Source organism: Apodemus sylvaticus, chromosome 11 (genome assembly GCF_947179515.1).
Source record: "Apodemus sylvaticus chromosome 11, mApoSyl1.1, whole genome shotgun sequence".
NCBI classification, from domain to species: domain Eukaryota; kingdom Metazoa; phylum Chordata; class Mammalia; order Rodentia; family Muridae; genus Apodemus; species Apodemus sylvaticus.
In genome coordinates, this window is record NC_067482.1 from 81,241,738 (window position 1) to 81,263,265 (window position 21,528).

Below are 21,528 nucleotides of genomic sequence, written 5' to 3' on the forward strand. Positions count from 1 at the left end.
TCCAAACCCAGTGCCCAAACAGTAGCTAACAAACATCTGTAATTCCAGTTCCAGGGGATACACACACACACACAAGCAGACAAAACTCACATACATAACTCTCTTTTTTACCTCAAGGAAGAAGCCTGAGTTCGATTCCCAGCAACCGCATAAGGCTCACAACCATCTGTAATGGAATCTGATGCCCTCTTCTGGTATGTCTGAAGTCAGCTACAGTATATTCATATACATAAATTATTTTTTTTAATTTAACAAATCAGCTGGGTAATTGTGTCACATGGCTTTAATCTGGCACTCAGTGGCTGAAGCAAGCAGATCTCTGAGTTGGAGGCCAGCCTGGTCTACAAAGGGAGCTCCAGGACACCCAGGGCTACATAGAGAAACCCTGTCTCAAAAACAAAAACAAAAAGACAAAAATGGAAAAGAAAATCTTATTCTTACAAGTTACACAAAATTGGCAGCTAACTGATTTGAACTAAGATCCCACACTAGCCACCAACAGGCATGACCAAAATAGAGTAACTATTGGTAACTACTACTTCAAAACTGAATTTTAGAATTGGCCATTAAAAAAAAAAAAAAAAGATGATTCCAGTCCACCAGAATCAACATAATAGGGAAGTCCCTCCTGTTTTAACCATGTAAAAGGGTAGTTTTGGTATAGCCAATCCACTTTTTCCTGGGTTCTGCTTACCTTAATCATTTTGTATATAAATCCAATTTCCTTCTCAACTCAAGAAAACACTGGTCTTTTATGACATATTGTTGATTTTAAAATGGCAAATAAGCCAATTAGATCTTTAAATTTATTTTAACTTTGTCTTTGACAAGTGTGTTAATAAATGTAGAGTGGGCCTGGCAAGATGACTTAACAGTTAAGAGCACTTGTTCTTATAGAGGAGCCTGGTTTAATTCCCCAGCACCAATATGGTGGCTCACAACTATCTCTAACTGCACTCCAAAGGATCCAACACCCTCTTCTGACCTCCACAGGTATCAGGCATGTACATAGTACCTAGACATGTATGAAAGGAAAACATACACATAAATAAATTTTTTCTAATGTAGAATGATGGAACATAGTTTAAACTTACCAAGCAGTATAGTAATGACTGATTTAGGCAAAAATAATCGAGCTAAGATAACTGACCTCAAGTATATTGAGAAGCAAAACATTTACCTAGTACAAAGTATCTCCCCACAAGATACTTAGCAATTACAATGAAAAAAATTCATAACTAAACAGGAGGAAAATGTGATGGCTCTGACCTCAGCCAACAATCACAGTTACGATCAAAAGCAATCGGATGGACATTGTAAGCTTCCTAACATGAAGTGCTCAAAACACAACGTTTTCTAAGGCACTCTTGCCCAAAATATGTAACATGGATATAGTCATCAGAAGAAACTATGAGGAACATTCTTCCGAGACAGGAAGATCCATACAGGAGAGAGGAGAGAGAAGAGAAAGAGGACCGTGGATAAGGGGACGGAGGGGAAGAGACAAAGAGGGAAGCGGAGGAGGAAGGGAGCAAAAATAAGTTGTCTTTAAAGGTCATGAAAAACACCAATTTAAAAACCGTCCTATGAAAGGGAGGCTGGGGGAGCATAGTCATAAATACAATGACAATAGCAGAGCAAACCCTGGCCAAAAAAAAAAAAAAAAAGGCATTTATTGAAACAAGGAGCAAAAGTGAACAACATCTACAAATGAGCCAATAGTAAGAAATATGGGGAATCTTGGTATTACAATTCTTTTAAAAGGCTGAATTATCTAAAAGTCAAGGTTTTTTTTAAACCAAATTAATAGTGGTGATAATATACTATTCCCAGGTTAGACAAGAGCAAACTGGTACTATTTAAAGGCCATAAATACACAAATCACATGCCACACGTGTCATCCTTACTCTACAGAACCCCATGCTCCTGTCTAAGGGACCAGAACTCGCCAAGCTACCAGTCTGATCTTGTACCACAGTTTACAGAATTCTTGGTCCATTCATCTGAGATGACTTATTCCAAGAAATCTCCAGAGATTTCTTCAAGGTGGAGCTATCTATTCACCCAAGCATTAAAGCACTGCTTCCACAACAATTTCTTCATCCTAAGAGATGTTAAAAGCTACGCCACTCAGCCAGGTGTAGTGTAGTGGCACATGCCTTTAATCCCAGCACTTGGAAGGCAAGGACAGGAGGATATCTATGAATTCCAGGTCAGCCTGGCCTACATACTGAGTCTCTATCTGCAAGGAGAGGCGCCTCAGGTCACTTACTCCAAGCTTCTCACAGTGGGTTCAGAGTCCCCAACCCTCTAATGTGGTCTGCACAATTCTAAGCTGTCACACAGTATTGTGAATCACAGTGGATAGGGACAGGTAAGGATTGTTCCAAGGCAAAACTAGAGGAGTTCACACCCCAAGGCTCAAGACAGAATTGCCCAATGAAGACAGTGTAGTGTATACTATGAAGAAATGCAAAAGTGGAGGAAAAACAAATAATTGTTACTAGATGATGGCATTCATGAGATGTGTTAAAACTCCAAAGTTGATCATTGCAAAGATGTCTTTTAATGCCCATCACCATTCATTCACCTGTTTACCCAGTGCCAAGTTTGTGCCAGGTGCTAGAATCAGCAGTGACTAGGTAGACAAAATGCTCTCCTTTAGTGGCAAAGTCAAGTGCCAACATGGAGACAAAAGTTTATGGAGACAGATACAGGAAAAGTGGCAGGGCCAGCCCCAGCTCTGCACATTTATCAGCTGACTCCTGTATCAATACTCTACCAAGAAAATAATAGGATTGGGCACAAGGAATCCAAAGGGGAAGACATCAAAGGCAGCACATAAAGGGACAGGCATTTAGAGAGCAGTGAGTGTATCCATCTATCACCCACACAACAGAAAACAGCCTACCTAGGTACACTCTGGGGTTTCCGCAGGGCAGGCAGCACAGGTCCTCAGTGAGAACCTCAGGGCAACAACAACCACTGAGGGCTAGGATCTTAGGTGCTCACAGAGATTCTAGGGGAACACCAAAGAGAGCTAGCTCCAGCACAAAACTGACCACACTGCTACCATCGGGGTCACCTATGCTTCTAGGCTTGACTTTAACACACCAACTCAGAGAGGCTCATTCTCCTCACTGAAGCTCTCTTCCTATTCCCTCCACAGAAGTCTCTTCAGATCACCAAATCCAGGTTCACCAAGTGCCACCTATGTACTAAGCACTAGGACCCCCTGCAACAGGTAGACAAAGGCCCTTCCTAGGAGGCCTAGATGAAGACCTCTCATCTTCAAGCTGCTCAGTGAAACTCATCCAAGCCACAGCCAGCCTCCATTGCATCTAAGTGTGAATGCTTTAAATGCAATAGTCCTGCTCTTCACAAAACTCCAAACCCATGTCCACAGATGATTTTGAAATGCTACCTAGACCTCTGGTCAGTCTCAATTCCTCAATAAAGCCACAACTCCCCCACCCCCACCTCCCACAGAAGCCTCCCTTCCTGTGCTTTAGTGATTGTCAGCTCCAGCCTTTCAGTTGCCTGGCAACAAGCTTGACAGGGAGAAAAATACACTTACATTTAAAATTCTAAGTGCAAAAAAATACATATAATTTACTACTAAAGACAGTCATTATATAGTAATAAAATATAATTTACTACTAAACATAATAAATACTAAACAGTCTATATACCTACAAAATCAAACAAAATTAAGTAAAAGACTATTAGAAGCCAAGAAGACATACGAATCTCATTTCCAGTTTCTCTAGTAGAAAAAAAAACATTAAAATTCCACACAAACTTTATAGACATACTCTATTCTTATACTGAAAGAAAAATATAAAGATATCAACCCATCCTGTTCCAAAACATTGGCTGAAGGTGTCCCTATAAAACTTTCAATCAAATTTCCATATAGAAAAAATAATTTCTATAAAGAAAACTCTGGGGAAAATGATTAAACATGAATCTTACCAAGTGTCAAAATGTATTAGAAATCCATAGTAAGGTAAATAGCTTGGTAATGGCAAACAAATGAAATATATAGTTTAGTGTTTGTAAGTAACAGAAAACCATCCACAAAGACAAATCAAGCCCTACAGTAGGTCAGCAGTGGACGGTACCGAGCAGGTAAGAGCAGCACAGAGCTGACTATGCCTTTCCTAGAAGCTGGGAAGGAACCAGGTTCCCTCGTGCAAGTTGGCAGTGAGAACAAATGGGTAGACTTTCAGGGGGCAATTTAGCAACATCCATCAAAATTAAAAAACCTTCTGACCCAGTAATTCCTGTTCTGGGAATTCATCCAACTGATATCCGTACACATGTTCCAAGAAGCACACACAAGCATACTCGCTGCAGCACCACTTGTGACACCAGCATACTGTAAACAGATAAATACACCCCACCCTAGGGACTCTAAGATCTATAGGGTTTAATGCTCTATGGCAGTCAAGAAAAACCCTGGCTATGTGTCAGTCACTGGAAAGCTTCTGAAAATCCACAAGATATCCAAACCACACCCAGACCTATCAGAAGGACCCGTGGTGAAGAGGCCCAGTAGTTTCTGTTCTGGATCCAGTGAGAGTAAGTTCAACAGCAGGGAAGAACCTTGGGGGCGACCATTCAAGGGGGAAAAGCCCAGACGCCACTCCTCAGCGGCAGCATGAGCACAAGCCACTTCTCTGAACTGCAAATAGGAGAGTGACAGTCCTACCCCATGTCATTTTAAGGACGATAAAAACTCACATGTGTGTTAAGGAGAGGGTGCCCGGCAACAGAAAGCACCCAGTCAATGCCAGTCGTTCATCAAGCCTGAGTGAGCACAGCACATTTAGGGGCTGTGGCAAAGTCAACAGTCGCAGATGTGCTGTGTACACACATGTACTGTGTATTATATGCATACACGAATAAATTTTACGAAAGGCGCGATGGACAAATTGTCTCCAGGAAGAACAATTTATTTCCATTACATAGCCTTCTAACTTTAAAATGTTACCCTTAATCCAACTGTGACTTAAAGAAATAGAACAGAGGACATGCTGAACCAGCTCACAGATAACAATCAGTAAAAGTCACAGTGGCAAGCCCAACAAACAGCCTGATATCTCTCTCTCTCTCTCTCTCTCTCTCTCTCTCTCTCCCTCAGTCCCTTACTCCCTCCCTCCCTCCCTCCCTCTCCCTCTTCTTCTTTAAAAATGCTTCTGTGGGATTAACTTCAGGGCCTTGCACACTGACTTCTTTGAACAAAGATGTTCTGGTACAAGGGTGAAAATAGTCAATTATGAGCCCTTGGTGTTTGCAGGGATATATATAGTCAGATTCAAACAAACCATACAATATCATGAGGAAACAAAGTCTAAATACTTGCTGGAAACATTAAGAAGAAATATTATGAGGCAGATTGCTTCAAAATAACAGAAGACAGGGGAGAAGGTCAGACAGTGAGGCTGTTGGGAGTCCTGCACTCTTATGCCCACGGTGACAGTCTAATTGAAATTCTACCTAACAAAGGCTTTATGAAAGTGTGTGTGTGTGTGTGTAAACAACACATTGTTTTCAGGTTACTGCACCATGCTTCTACCTCCACCCCTAGACCCGCTGTAATTCTGACAAACCAGAACAGCAGGTCAATTTCTGATAGTTTCAATATCAAAAAGCCACAAACTATGCTTCCTTAAAACAAAGCCTGTTAAGTCTCACTATAATATTTTAAAGAAAGAAAAAGATAAGAATTGCCAAATTAAAAAAAAAAAAAAAAGCCGGGGGTGGGGGGTGGGGGGGATGGGGTGGTGGGCACACGCCTTTATTCCCAGCACTTGGGAGGCAGAGGCAGACTTCTGAGTTTGAGGCCAGCCTGGTCTACAGAGTGAGTTCCAGGACAGCCAGGACTGCACAGAGAAACCCTGTCTCGAAAAAAACAAATCCAAAAAAACAAAAAAACGCCAAAACCTAAAACACAAACAAAAAACAAAACAACAACAAACACGTTATACATGTAATCTAGTACTAGGAAAGTTGGGCGGGGTTTGAGGCAGTGCGCCTAGACAACAGGTTCCTAGATCAAGAGTAAATCAGCAAGCACCTTCTAGAAATCAAGTCTTCCTAGTTGTGATTTAATTAGGCCCTCCTGACTGGTGTCTGAGCTTCCTTTGAAGCACAATTTCAAGGTGAGTTTGTCTGCAGGATAAACAGCAGAAACGCTCCAGAGTGCAGAATCTAAGGTAGCAAGCATGCGTCCCCCACTCCTACCGTTCACTTGCTCTCTAGATTCCTGCCTGTTCCCTCTGAGCATGTGCTCTGCAGCACCCACCCTTGTCCAAGGGCAAGAGTCATTCCAGGCGTGCATATCCACCAGTGTGCAGGAGGAACTCAAAGTGCAAAAAGGAGTACTGGAAATTCTCCCTATACTGTCCAACAAAATAGAAAGGCATGTCGTAAAAGTTTACAAATAGGGCTGGAGAAATGACTCAGAGGTTAAGAGCACTGACTGCTCTTCCAAAGGTCCTGCGTTCAAATCCCACCAACCACATGGTGGCTCACAACCATCCATAACGAGACCAGATACCCTCTTCTGGTGTGTCTGAAGACAGCTACAGTGTACTTACACATAATAATAAATACATCTTTTTAAAAAAATCTTCAAATTAAAATTTCTATAAAAAAGTTTACAAATATACATATTGAAATATATTAGTATGTTTACATACATAGGGGAAACTACGGAAAATATCCCCAAAATTTAGCGAAGATAGTAAGATTTTTTTCTTTTACATACTCATCTGTTTTACAAATATTACATTAGCATTATCCAAAAGAAAAACAAGTTTCTCCTTCCTAAGACAAACACAGTATCAGTAACAGCTAGCCATTGCCTGAGTGACACCCTGTCAGGAACCATGCTAAGTGGATCTCAGTATTCACTGCCTTCCGCCCTCATGACAACCTACATGGAGTGACTTCTGACTATGCCACCACGACTCTACCAAGGAACTGCCTATGACAGACACCTGAGAAAGGCCTAAACCAGCAAATAGAGAACTATATAAAGGTAAACCAAAGGACCAGTTTTCCCAGGTAGTGTGACTGCACACCCTATAGTCTCTGACAACCAGCCTGTCTAAGTAGTGTCGATGACACAAATGCCTCTAAAGGCTTTATTGCTACAGAATCAATGCCAACAGTCTGCTGAAACTTCTGTTGAAGTCCTACTCCTCAAGTGAGGCTTAACTGTAGAGGCCTCTGGAAATGACCAGGTCCTGAGGCTGATAAGGCTTAGCAGACTCATAAGCAAGGGGCCAAGAAGCCCATCAACATGACCAGTCAGAAAGAAGACTGAGATAGACCAGCAGGAATGTACATGGCCATGCCACTAGGAGGTAAAAGCTAGCGATCAGGAGGGATTCAAACAGTGCTGGGCTAAACAGTAAGTTTGAGGCCAGTCTGAAGCCAGACCCTGTTTTCAAAGAAAAAGAAAAAGGAAAAAGAGAAAGGGGGCGATGGGGGGGGGGGGCAGCTGCCAACAATAAAACCCGCTGGTAACAGAGCCTAGTGGAGTACCTCTGTAGGCAACCCAGCACTGCACAGGGCATGGTATACTGTCAGGAAACCTCTTCCAAATGTCACAATTCTCTTCCCAGGAAATGCCTAGGACCCTGAAACACCTAGGCACAAAGGACACACAGCCAAGACCATGAACACACACTAATACTGATGGCCCCACTTAGTGGCATATTCAAGTGAGCGAAGCAGCTCCCAGGCCATGTGGTTCCATGAAGCCCTCTCCTCACACTGCCCCACCCTACTAACAGGCACAGCAGGAGAAATCAGCACAAGAGCATGGGGTCACCCATCCCCAGGGTAACTATTTCCAGGTGATAACTGACACTCCTTTTGCCTGTTTTGTTGTGGGTTGGGGATGGGGGTGATCTTGGTTTCGTCTACCTAGTTATGGTTCTTCTCTTTTGTCTTTGTCTTTTGGGAGATGAGGATTTCACTCTGGAGCCCAAACCAGCCCCAAACTCACCATGGCTGGATGAGAATTGATATTCTTATTACAACCTTTCCCCCTTCCTTCCTTCCTTCCTTCCTTCCTTCCTTCCTTCCTTCCTTCCTTCCGTCCGTCCGTCCGTCCTTCCTTCCTTCCTTTATAAAGGGCTCTACTCATGATTTATATAAGAAAAACAGCACTGCCACAGGATGTCAGGAGCCTTTCATATGCATTCCCAGACCCAACCATAGCTTTTCCACTGCCTGCAGCACCACCTGCAGGTGGAGAGCCTGAACTGCAGGTGCTCTGGTAGCTTGGCTGTGAGTGCTGGGATGAAGCCAAGAGGTGAAAACCACAGCAGGGGACTTAAAAAGAGCTGAAGACTGGCAGGAGATGGTGAACGCTGTGTGTCCCTTCTTTCCACAGTGCTAGTCATGCTCACTGGTCACTGATAACTACAACAGACAAGGAGACAAAATAAACCCAGTATCTACTATGGACAGCTCCAAATCTATACAACTGTGATTTACTTGACAGTCTTGCATAACCAGGACATTTATTTTGTACCCAAATAGGTGAAAATTATATGGATGTCTTAAGCACTCTTTGTTTCTTCTTTTCCTCAGGAGACAAAATAAACCCAGTATCTACTATGGACAGCTCCAAATCTATACAACTGTGATTTACTTGACAGTCTTGCATAACCAGGACATTTATTTTGTACCCAAATAGGTGAAAATTATGTGGATGTCTCAAGCACTCTTTGTTTCTTCTTTTCCTCATTCCTTAAGTGGACCTTTACCATGTTGCCCAATCTGACTGGTCTTAAACTTGCAAGCTCAAGAAACTTTTCCACCACAGCCTCTCCTGGAGTTGTATGTAACTAAAGGTTTGTGCCATCACCATGCCAGGCTCAGCCTGAGAGACTTCTGACAACAGGCTGAAACAACAATGAGACTTAGAGCAACCACGGCCTATTAGTAAGGGAGATAGTAACAGGGTGACAGCAAATAGCCTTCAAATATACCCCTTAGTCACCCCAAAAATACTGTGCCTGTAGCTTTGTGTGAAAGAAAACTCTACATCATTACACATAGGTAAAATATATGCTGCAGCCAGTCATGGTGGTACACACCTGCAGTTCCAGCATTGGGAAGGTGGAGGCAGGGGATCCCACAAGGTTAAAAACAACCTGAGCTACACAGCAAGACCCTGTCTCCAAAGCAAAAAGCAAAATAACAAAAATATTAAAATAATATTTAAGAAAGAAATTTGTGCACAAAAATGACTCAGCTGGGTAGGGCACTTGTCACTAAACCTGATGACCTAAGCTCAGTCCCAGCACCCACACATATAAGGAAAGCACACGTGCACACACATACACACACACAAATGTAATTTTTTAAAGCTATTACCATAAAACTTGAAGGCAGAGCACTATTAATGATGCAGACCTGACCTGAGGATAGGAACAAAGAAGCCAGTTGGGCCTAACACAAACATCCCTACCATGACTGTGAGGAATAAAAACTATCTGAGAGAAGTCATAACTATATTCCAAAAGAAAGGTCATTGTACTGTTCGATAAATTATGTTCCAAAGACACAAAATGATTGCTTCTCAGTATTTCGGCTGTGATGATGAAATGTTAAACACACACAAAAACATAAAGTTTAGTAGTCAGGCACATAGCGGTGCACACCTTTAATCCCAGCAAGGAGAGACAAAAGCAGACAGATCTTTGCAGTTGAGACCAGCCTGGTCTACATAGCAAGTTCCAAGCCAGTCAGAATTACACAGTAAGAACCTGTATCAAAAAACCAACAAAACCAAAAACAACAAAAACTCCAAAAAACAGTATACTAAATATACTAATAAACAACTTGTAATAAAAATGGATATGCAAAATATAAACACATTATCTTCCCCCCAGCACTTATGCCAAATTTTGTTAAGCATGTCAAGGGACTTCACTGAAGAGGGGCATCTGTCAATGCTGCATAGAACCAGTAGCAAATGATTCTCTAACACAGGCCATCAGAAACAGCAGTCAAGACATGGGGGTGCAGGAAGAAAGCGGAACCAAAGCCAGGCATGGTGGCACACACCTGAAATCCCAGTGCTTGAGGGTGAAAAAGAATCGGGAGTTCAAGGCCATCCTGGGTTATAAGATCTGACTAGAAACCAAAGGAGGAAAAAAGAAAAGGAGAATCAGTGCTCCAAGTCTCAGGTCCTGGGTAACTGACTCTGACAAGAGTGCGAGGAAGGAGAGGTGCTAGAGTACAGATAGTCACCCTAAGATTCTCCTTCAATTACTCAACTGACAAAAATGACAAATCTTCACAGCTACCATGGAGAGCTATTGGTGGAAGAACTCCGGGATCCAGCTCCAAGTGGGATGGAACAGAAGAGCATTCGACATTCCATGTTCACATGCGCAGAAACTGCAGTTATAGACTCATGCTTCAACTTGTAATTGATTCGTGGTTCAACTACTGAAAGGTTAAAGGCTGCATTTCTAAGCACTGAAAGAAAAGTCAGGGCAGTCTAACCTATTGGTTTCAGAAACACATGCACATCTTCACTCTGTACTTCCTGCAGTGGCAGCATTCTGACGACATAGCCAGATGCAACTCACTGGTTTAAGCAGAATCCCTACAAGAAGGGAAGCTAATCTAGTGCATTACTCAAATCAAAATCAAATTTCCGTTTTTTTTTTTTTTAAAAAACGTTTTTTAAAAAGTTAAACAAGATTCTTCATTTGTGGTTTTTAAACAGGTAAATACCCGGGCAGTGGGGGCACACGCCTGTAATCCCAGCACTCTGGGAGGCAGAGGCAGGTGGATTTCTGAGTTCGAGGCCAGCCTGGTCTAAAGAGTGAGTTCCAGGACAGCCAGGGCTACACAGAGAAACCCTGTCTCGAAAATAGAAAATACCAAATCCAAAAAAAAACAAAAACAAAAACAAAAAAACAAAAATTTATTAAACAGGTAAATATAAAAATGAGGGGTTGGCCATCAGAACTATTGCTGCCAAGAGGTTCTTGCTGACAGGAGCCTGATACAGCTGTCTCCTGAGAGGCTCTGCCAGATCCTGACCAATACAGATGTGGATGCTCGCAGCCAACCATTGGTCTGAGCACAGGGACCCCAATGGAATTAGGACTGAAGGAGCTGAAGGAGCCTTATCTGCCAGCAATGGGAGGGGAGGCCCTTGGTCCTGTGAAGGCTTGATGCCCCAGTGTAGAGGAATGCTAGGGCAGTGAGCTAGGGCAGTGAGGCAGGAGTGGGTAGGTAGGTGGGGGAGCACCGTCACAGAAGCAAGATAAGGGAAGATGGGAAAGGGGATAACATTTGAAATGTAAACAAATAAAATATCAGGCTGGAGAGATGGCTCAGCTGTTAACAGCACTGACTGCTCTTCCACAGATCCTGGATTCAATTCCCAGCAACCACATGTGGCTCACAACCATCTGTAATGGGATACGGTGCCCTCTTCGGGTGTGTCTGAAGATAGCAACAGTATATTCACATACATTAAATAAATAAATAAATAAACAAATAAGCAAACAAACAAATACATAAATCTAAAAACAAAAAAACAAAAAAAAAATCCAATTTAAAAAAAAAAAAAAGAACTACTGCTGGGGCGAGCCTGCTTTGAATGTTAGTACACAGGATTAAGACATTTTCTAAGGGATGGAGAGATGGTTCAGTGGTTAAGAGCACTGACTGCAGCCGGGCGGTGGTGGCGCATGCCTGTAATCCCAGCACTCTGGGAGGCAGAGGCAGGTGGATTTGAGTTCGAGGCCAGCCTGGTCTACCGAGTGAGTTCCAGGACAGCCAGGGCTACAAAGAGAAACCCTGTCTCGAAAAAAACCAAAAAAAAAAAAAAAAAAAAAAAACAAAACAAAAAACAAAAAAAAAGAGCACTGACTGCTCTTCCAGAGGTCCTGAGTTCAAATCCCAGAAACCACATGGTGGCTTACAACCATCTAACCATCTGTAATGGGATCTGATGCCCTCTTCTGGTGTGTCCAAAGACAGCTACAGTGTACTCATATAAATAAAATAATTTTAAAAAGAAGAAGACATTTTCTAAAAGTACAAAGTATTTCTATTTAAAAAAAAAAAAAAAAGCTGGAGAGATGGCTCAGCAGTTAAGAGCACTGACTGCTTTTCCAGAGGTCCTGAGTTCAAGTCCCAGCAACCTCATGGTGGCTCACAACCATCTGTAATGGGATCAGATGCCCTCTTCTGGTGTGTCTGAAGGCAGCTACAGTGTACTCACATACATTAAAAAAAAAAAAAAGAAAGAAAGAAAGAAAGACACTAAAAAAAAAAAAAATGTGGGGTTGGTGCAATGGCTCAGTCAGTATAGTAAAGTGCTTGCCTTTAAATGCAACCTAAACTAGGCCACTTTGATCCCATCACTTGGGAAGCAGAGGCAGGTAGAAGTCTGTGAATTTGAATCCAGCCTGGTCTAGAGAATAAATTTCATGTCAGCTAGAGCTACACAGTAAGACCCTATTCAATAAATAAATAAATAAATAAATAAATAAATAAATAGTGGGAAAATCTGAATTTAACCTCCAAAACCCAAGTCAAAACAAACCAAAATAGTCAGGAACAGTGGAGATTAATAACCCTAGTCCAGGAGAGGCAGACAGCGGGGACCCTGCAAGGTCACTGTCCATTTAGCCTGGCCGACTCATTGAAGTTCCAGGGTAAAGAGACTCTATCTGAATAAACAAAGCACCTGAGGAACAGGATCCAAGGCTGCCTTCTGACCGCCACATGCACTCATACACACAAGATAGCTAAAACTCCTTACTGCTGGCTCTGCGAGACTCACCATTAATAATGCATTGCTTCTCTCGGGTTTTCAAATTTGGCGTTCAACAGTAAGGTATATACCGTTACTCTTACTTAGCATTAATTATACCATGAAACATCTGAATCTGTTGAGAGGAACAGAACTAGCAACAAATATTGAAAAGGTTTCTGTGAAGGCTGGTGAGACAGCTTGGTGGTCTGACAATCTGAGTTCAATCGCTACAGCCCAGTTAACAGAAGTCAGAACGAAGCCTCATAACTTGCCCTTTGGCCTCCACACATGCACCCTGATACAAGTCCACTAAAAAATACACAAACCTAGAGCAGGCATGGGTGTGTATGCCTTTAGTCCAAACACTGGGAAAGCAGAGGCTAGTCCATCTACATAGAGAGGTCCAGGACAGCCAAGGCTATGTAGAGAGACCCTGTTTCAGAGATGGAAGGATGGATGGACAGACAAATGAACATAACTATGGGCTGTCTAAGCCAATCCAAAATCCACATAGGCCACTGTAAACTCCTCAAAACTGAGTGCAGATCCCATCCACAGAATCTCTTCTACTTCAGGGAAGTTTAAACTTCCCTGAATCAGGTCCACTCATGTAGAACCTGCTTAAAGTCAACTACTACAGACCCTATGCATAGCTACATAGTAATACTGGACAAGTATCTGAGTGACTAGAAACTACAGCCTTGCTTACATGACAGAAAAAAATTGACTCTCACAATATCCACCTTGACAATCTTCAAGATCACTTTATAAACCGACAGACTAATCATGTCCTGTTGCACTTGCTATTTTTTGTTTTTGAGACAGGTCTCACTCTGTAGCCTAGGCTGGCCTCTTACCCTTTATATAGACTAGCCTGGCCTCAAACTTAAGTGATCTTCCTGACTCTACCTCTAAGTGTTGGGATTATAGGCATATGCACATGGGAAAACTTTTCTGAATACCTGAATTCTACAGGCTTGAGAAGAAAACCCCCCAAAATCAACTAGCCCCAGCCAGTGGTGGTGTGTGTCTTTAATCCAAGCACTCAGGAGGCAGAGGCAGGAGGATCTGAGTTCTGGGCCAGCCTAGTCCACAGAGCAAGTTACAGAATAGCCAGGGCTACACAGAGAAACCCTGTCTTGAAACAAACAAACAAACAAACAAACAAACAAATAAAATACAAAATAAAGAAAACCTCTGCAGTAATGGAATTCAAGCAACTGAGTTCCAAAGGAGGTCCCTGAAGCACCTAGGTGGAAGGCAGTCTAGCTCACTAATGCATTTGAGTGCTGCTTGAGAATAAGAGACTAAGACACGTGCAAGAACAAAGAAATGTGAGGACCATATGGAGACACAGGAAGATGGCTGTCTGCAAGCCACTGATAGAAGCCTTCAAACAAACAACGCAGATAATACTTTAACCTGGGGTTTCCAGTCTCTGGAACTATTAGAAAATAAATTTCTGTAGTTAACCACTACCCACCAAAACAGAACTGATGTTTTATAAACCACACAAAACAAAACCCACTCACAGGCAAACTTAACCACAGCAGAGAAGGGAGAGCACTGCAGAGGGATGTCCTACCTGGGGAGCACAGGAGGGTCCTTAGGGCCTTCAGCAGCACTGCCAACTGTTCCTGGAGCTTCTGCCTCCTCCAAGCCATGGGTCACTTTGTGCTCGGGGCCCTGTGGGCCTGGGGGCTCCTCCTTCTCTACCTCCCGGGGCCCACTCAAGTCTGCAGAAGCATCGATCTCTACCTCCTGCACTGGGACAGGCACAGCTTCCTTCTCAGCTGCAGCAGCTGTCACCGCCTTGGCCTCTTCCTCCTTTTTTCTGATTTTCTCTTCTAGTTCCTTCTTCCTTTTCTCATCATCCTGGCGGGCCATGTGATCAAATGTTTTAAAGACCTAAAAATGAAACATAATTCAACAATAAGTTCATCTGCACCCTATCAAACCACACCACCACAGAAATATAACAAAATCTTCTAAGTACAAAATTAAATAACAGGAAACCAAAACAAAATGGAAATATTCTACAACGTCACCAAAAGCTGGTAGGAACTGCTCTTCCTCAAGAAAGTTCAAAAATGTCACATCTCACAGTATGTACAAACCTAAAGGATACAATACTAGACAGCCTTAGTTGTCATTACTATTTTGGGACAGAGGTAGGGGGTTGTAGCAAGACAGGGTTTCTTTGTGTAGCTCTGGATGTTCCTGGAATTTGCTCTGTAGACCAGGCTGGCCTTGAACTCAGTGATCTGCCTGCCTCTGCCTCCTCAGTGCTGAGATTAAAGGTGAACACCATAGTTGTCATTACTTTTGCCAAACTTGCTGGCAACATGAAGAACACGCTCAGGGTATGGATTCTTGAAGGTGCCAGTAATTCAGGTTTAAAAAGTGAAAGATGAAAATCCACAAGATGCACTCAAGCTTACCAGACTCTTGCCACCATTCTCCTACCTGACAGCTGAGGAGATGGAGGAATGAGGACTGGACTCCATAAACACCCATGCCGGACCTACAGTGTGCAAGGAATAAAAACTCCACAAAGGCAGTGGTGGCGCATACCTGTAATCCCAGCACTCTGGGAGGCAGAGGCAGGCGGATTTCTGAGTTCGAGGCCAGCCTGGTCTACAGAGTGAGCTCCAGGACAACCAGGGCTATATAGAGAAACGCTGTCTCAAAAAAACCAAATCCAAAAAACAAAAAAACAAAACAAAAAAACAAAAAAACCCAAAAAGCAAAAGGATACAAACTCACTCCTATTACCTGGGACTTCTGACACAGGATTTCCTAACATTGGGGCCTGATAGTCCTCCTACATAGACACACCCTTAACATTTTCTCAGACATAGTCACATCCATGAAGGTGCTGAGACCATCATGGATGGTCCATACAGCTAAAGGGCCAGGGATGTAGGTCAGCTCAGCTAGTCATGACAAGGCAGTGGGTTCTATCTTCAACACTACACAAATACAGACGCACACTAATAGAACTCTATATAAGTGGGGCATCATGGAACCCGGATGCCCCGTCAGACTGTGGTGAGAACATTCCTAGAGAAAGAAATCTACAGAGGAAAAAGGATCAGGTTCTCAACTGGTCCTTAAAGGAGTATGTCCACCAGAGCTCCAAGAAGCACTATCACCAAGAAACAGCAAGACCCCTGCACTAGGCAGAGGCAGTCAAGGCTGAGGAAGTAAGCTGGGACACAGTGGGACCCTGAACACTCACAAACATGTCTCAGCACAACTTGGAAGACAAAAGACAGTGCTATTATGCTATGTGCTTCTACAGTCTCAAAACTCACAAAAACCTTGTGAAGAACACCACCAACATTCTAAAATGAAGAAAAATCTCCAGGCAGTGGTGGCGCACGCCTTTAGTCCCAGCACTTGGAAGGCAGAAGCAGGCAGATTTCTGAGTTCGAAGCCAGCCTAGTCTACAAAGTGAGTCCCAGGACAGTCAGGGCTATACAGAGAAATCCTGTCTCGAAAAACCAAAAAGAGAAAAAAGAAAGAAAGGTGAAAAAATCAGATTCAGAGAGGTTACACAGGACACAACAGTAAAAGGCAATCTAGCCAAAATAAATGATGGATGAATACATAGGTAGATGGAAGAGGAGGGGAGGGGAGGGGAGGGGAGGGGAGGGGAGGGGAAGCTAAAAGATGTAAAACTGGAGACAAAGGCGGGGTATGGTAGCACACATCTTTAATCCAACACCCAGGAGGCTGAGAGTTCCTCCTTGCTAGTCTGATATAGTGATTGAAATATAGTGAGTTCCAGCCAGGGTACACAATCAGACCCTGTGTCAAAAAAAAAAAAAAAAAAAAAAAAAAAAAAGACAAAACAGAACACCTACAGACATGCCCAGAACCATTTCTAATCTGCCAATTCCACAAGGTTTGACTCTCCAGCATCCATGCTAACAGTGTCTGAGTCCTTTGTGCTCAAAAGCACTCTTTCTCTAACACCTCAAATCTTCAACTTAACTACAAGAAGTCAGGCAGTAAAGACTCTCCTGTAACCTCAGGCTGCTCCAAACCAAGGCCTAACAGTCCTCAGCCTTCATGTGACTCCCCTTCCGCCTGCTCATTTATACCACCCGCTTCTCAGGCCACTGCGGAGTGCCAGCTGCCCTATGTCCACAGCACTCACCCTAGAGTCAGTGTCCATAGCCTTCATTAAGCCATCTCAGAGGACAAGAGGTGAACTGACTTCTCTAAGATTTTCCAACAAGTTACAAGCGAAGTGAGAAACAGGTGGCTCCTGACTCTCATAAGGAAAACTTCCACTTAGTGCTCCTCACCCTGCCCCAGGAGTATCGCCTGTGCTGACTGACTAAACCACTTTGGTTCTTCACAAGCTTCACTCGTGCTCTAGGACCTGAGAAGGGAAACAGGGAGACGGCCTCCACCAGCAGCACTGCACTCATGTGCTTTAGAGGATACAGTCCATCATCATCAGGTGAAGCCAGGGCAGGAACCTGAAGAACTAAAGCAGATACTACAGAGGAGTGACACCTACTAACTCACACAGCCTGCTTTCTTATGCACCCAAAACCACCTGCCCAGCGATGGCACTGCCGTGGTGAACCCTTCCACATCAATCATCAATCAAGAAAATGCCCCACAGACTTGACAACAGGTCAATCTGATGAAGGCAATTCCTCAACTGAGATTACCTCTTTCTAGATGTCCTGGTCTTGATTTGTATTAAGTTGACCAAAAAAAAAAAAAAAAAAAAAACAGCACATACACCAGCAATCCACTCCCTAAAAATATCAGCAAGAAGCTTTCAAGCGTCACAGAAATACACACAAACTATTTCTGTCTGTTCACAGAGACCCTGGGTATCACACTTTGAGAGAGGAAGTTACAGGAGGGAATCTTAGGACCACTGAATCAGAAACAGAAAAAGAAGCAAATGAGTAGACATACCTTACAAGCCTCTTACCAAAGGCTTTCTGTAAATTAAAAAAAAAAAAAAAAAAGTAAAGAAAAAGCAGATCCTCAGGGGACTTACTATGATCTACCCAATGAAAATATTATTCAAGAACGCGCGCGCACACACACACACACACACACATATGTTTAAAAGTCTCTTGATTGGCTGGGTGTGGTGGCACACACATTTAATCCCAGCACTCAGGAAGCAGAGGCAGGCAGATCTCTTTGAATAAGAGGCCAGCCTAATCTACAACCTAGTAGGTTCCAAGCCAGTCAAGGCTACATGGTGAGACCCTTTCTCAGAAAAAAAAATTCCAAAAATCCACAACAACTCATAAGCCTCTGCTTCCCAGGGCCCAAATCAATATATAGTGGGGACTCAATAAATACTTGTTTGAAAATAGAAACTGAGCCAGGCAGTGGTGGCGTATGCCTTTAATGCCACTGCTCGGGGGCAGAGGCAGGCAGATCTCTAAAATCAGTGCCAGCCTAGCCTACAAAGCAAGTTTCAGGATAACCAAAACTACACAGAGAAACCTTGTCTTCAACCCCCCACCCCCCTCAAAAAGAAGGAACTGAGAAGATAAAAAGTCTCTTGATCAAGGTTGATGGTTGAGAGCCACCTGGATTGCGCAAAGAGGACAGGCCAAACAACTTTTAACCCTGTACTCGAGACTGTACCCCTGGCTTCAGTAGAACCCGATCCATGCCCTTTACTGTGCCTGCTCCCCAGCTGTCCTCTACTCTGGGCTCTTCGTCAGGCTTCACCAGTCCCTCCATCTCCTACAAGATCCAGTCCCACCATTCCAGCAACTCAGAGGTCAGAACTTGTCTGCGATCTCAAACTCAACTTGTCTAAAATTTTCCCACCCACCCCACAAATCCAAATGACAATGCAGTTAATGACCTCACTGTTCCAGTCACCCAGATTTGGAACCTTGGAATATTTGGTTCACCCTGCCCTTCCTAAACTCCCTACCTCCCATAGCATGGGCACACGCTGTAACCTGTAGAGCTATCTTAACCTTTCACAGGTAGATGTTTTATAAAGTTACAAGATAAGTGCATCTATTTTGCCTCTATCAGTTCATCAGACAAACAAGAGCCAACTTCTCAAATTGTGTTAAAGCTAAAACAAGCTGAGAGATACACTAGAGAGTCAAATACCAGTCAGTCACTGGGATACACTCTTTCCTCCTCCAAGGCCTTTCAGTAACCAAAACAAAAGCTCTCATCCTACTATGGAGTGGCTAAATGACAGGGCAGAAAGATTTGGAATCAGAAAACTGAAGCCCTGAGTTGCAGCTATGAGGAAACTGAGTAAAGTTCTTGTTCTGTTATCTAACCTCAACTACTACGTCAGATTCAGGGAGCATGAAGATCAGGTGGCACGACTTCATTATAAAGTAGCATAAGGTTCTATTTCAGCCACCTCTCACACTCTCCAATTACTCACTTGGAGAGTGACACTTGGGCCACTGATAAGGATGAGCTACTACAGGAACTCATCAGTTTCCATTCTGAAACCCAAACTCAGTAGCACACCATTCCACCAATCACCTGATGGCCAGCCATTATGTTGACAGTTACTAGAACTGAGAAAAGCAGCCCCTGAGAAACCCACACTGGATTAAGACTGTGGAAGGTAAACCAAGCTGGCAGTGGTGCACGTCTTTAGTCACAGGCAGATATCTGAGTTCGAGGCCAGAGTGAGTTCCAGGACTTCGGGGCTACACAGGGAAACCCTGTCTGGGGCCGATGTGGGGGACAACAATCACAGGTGACATGAAGCACTTTGTAGGTACTAATCAATCAAATTCTAAGAGCCAAGTTTAACGCTCCCCTCAAAACCTACTTAAAAGTCTCCTACAAAACTGTCTTAATTCCATAACCACCATTTCTATCACTTCCTTCTAAAGAGCTCTACTACACAGAGAACCAGCAGAGCTCTCTATATGCTTCTGTGCTTGGGTAGACTGACCATTAATGTAAATATCCAGATCATCAGTACCTATATTGCAGCTGAGAGTGTTACATATATTCATTAAATGCTTGAGTATTACTCACTCAACAATGTCGACAGTCCCAGCGCGGGAGAGTCAGGAAGGAGGACCATAAATTCGGGGACATCCTGATCTACCTGGCAAGTTCCAAGTCAACAGCAAGATCTTGTCTCAAAACAAAGCAATTTTTAAAAAGGTGTCCAAACAACTTCAGCCGGTCACTGGTAACGCTTCAAAAAATTTAACCTAGGACGCACAGATCTTAATCCAAATGTAAATTTTGAAAACATTTCAATTGTCCTCCAACCTTGTAAGTCACTGGCAAGAGGCCACACCCACCAATCAATACATACCAGTCATTCTTGCCACCTCCTGAGCCCGGGAATTCTGAAAGCTACCAGTTTCTCCCGCTGTGAAACTCCTTCCCCTCCAGCGGGCAAGGTTTGAGCAGAGCCTAGCAAGCTCCTTGCACCATTCTGGGGATGCCCACAGGGCGCTGAGAGGCCCTCAAACCAGGCTGGCAGGTTCCAACGCCTAAGAATCTCCCGCACAAACCCAGCCTGTTCCCAAAGCAGCGCATTTCTGACAACGGATCCGTGCTTCAAATAACGCCTGACCATTTACACAAAAATCACCTTTGGCATCCCAGAGAGAGCCACAAAACCTGAAGGGTGGGACACCGAGTGGCGCAGTTCCCAGACGTAGGACGCGGCCGGGGCACCTCAGGCGCCGGGAGGTGGACCTGGGGTAAGGACCTGCTGGATCCCAACGGCCCGCCGCCGCTCCCCACCTCACCTGCAGCACCAGGGCCTGTGCGGCCCCGGGAGGGAAGCCCATGCGGTCAGAAGGGTGGCGCAGCAGGCGGTAGAAGTCGGTCTTGCGGTAGAGAAAGCCGAAGAGCACGCGCAGAAAGTCCTGGACATTGCCCACGTGCTGCAGGATGCCTAGCAGGGCCTGGTCATAAAGCTCAGCAGCCCCGGGCTCCATGGCTCTGCTGCCCGAGGGACGCGAACACAGTGGGCACCGCCTCACACCGGCTGATTGGCCACTTCCGGCGTGCGCGCCTAACGGCTCCCCCGGACAGCGAAGACGCGGAACTTCCGGTCCGTGCTTGTTGCTACCGGCGGTAATCGATCGTCCTCCTTGCTGCTCTGCTGAATCTCCTCCGCCGCAACACTTGCCTAAAGGAGATTGGTATGCACTCAGTATGGTTCCTACAAGCAAGAATAACCACAGTCGCGGTGCGGAGAGCGCGTGCCAACCATGTTTGAAGAGGGCGGAAGCATTGTGGTGACGGCCACTTGACGTATTCCCTGGAGATGTCACGTGGTCTGGGAGCCTTTCTTTCTGAATTCCTGCCTAGGTGTCTGATGCGCCTTCTTATAATACCACATTTTGTTTGTGAGCGGAGGGAACGGAAAAGGAATGTTGTAGGGTTGTATGGAATTCCTATTAATAACAGAGCTATGAGTGAAACTCAGAAGGTTGCACCAGATTTCAAGGTGACATGAAAGGACAAGAAAAGTATGAAAAGCTCAATGAAGGAAAAAAAGAAGTATGATATTGTAAATATATGTGTGTATCTGCATATATAGTATGTGTGTGTACATATGCCGTTAGTAATAAGTGCCAAGGTAGTATAAAGCTGATTCAAAGATCATTTTGATGCTCTCTGCATGTAGACATTTTAAGAAAACGTTTATGTAAGATTGACACACGATCAATCTGTTGGTTATACCCATAATCCCAGCATCC

The 21,528-nt window shown here is 43.8% G+C and overlaps 1 protein-coding gene across 5 annotated transcripts in view; it reads right to left on the reverse strand.

Annotated features, from left to right (window-relative positions):
• Nudcd3 (NudC domain containing 3) overlaps positions 1-21,052 on the reverse strand; it is a 92,434-nt gene extending 71,382 nt beyond the window's left edge. For 2 of the 5 annotated variants that reach the window (XR_007980130.1, XM_052198083.1), the window contains exons 1-2: positions 20,569-21,050; positions 14,400-14,722 (exon numbers count right to left, since the gene is read on the reverse strand). Coding sequence is in view for 3 of the 5 variants with exons in the window: in XM_052198083.1 (XP_052054043.1) it covers positions 14,400-14,722; positions 20,569-20,760 (515 nt within the window). In the remaining 2 variants the exon portion in view is untranslated. Of the gene's footprint in view, positions 1-14,399; positions 14,723-20,568 lie in introns of all 5 variants that reach the window. The other 3 variants (XR_007980131.1, XM_052198084.1, XM_052198082.1) reach the window with 3 other exon arrangements.
• Positions 21,053-21,528: the final 476 nt, after the last annotated feature.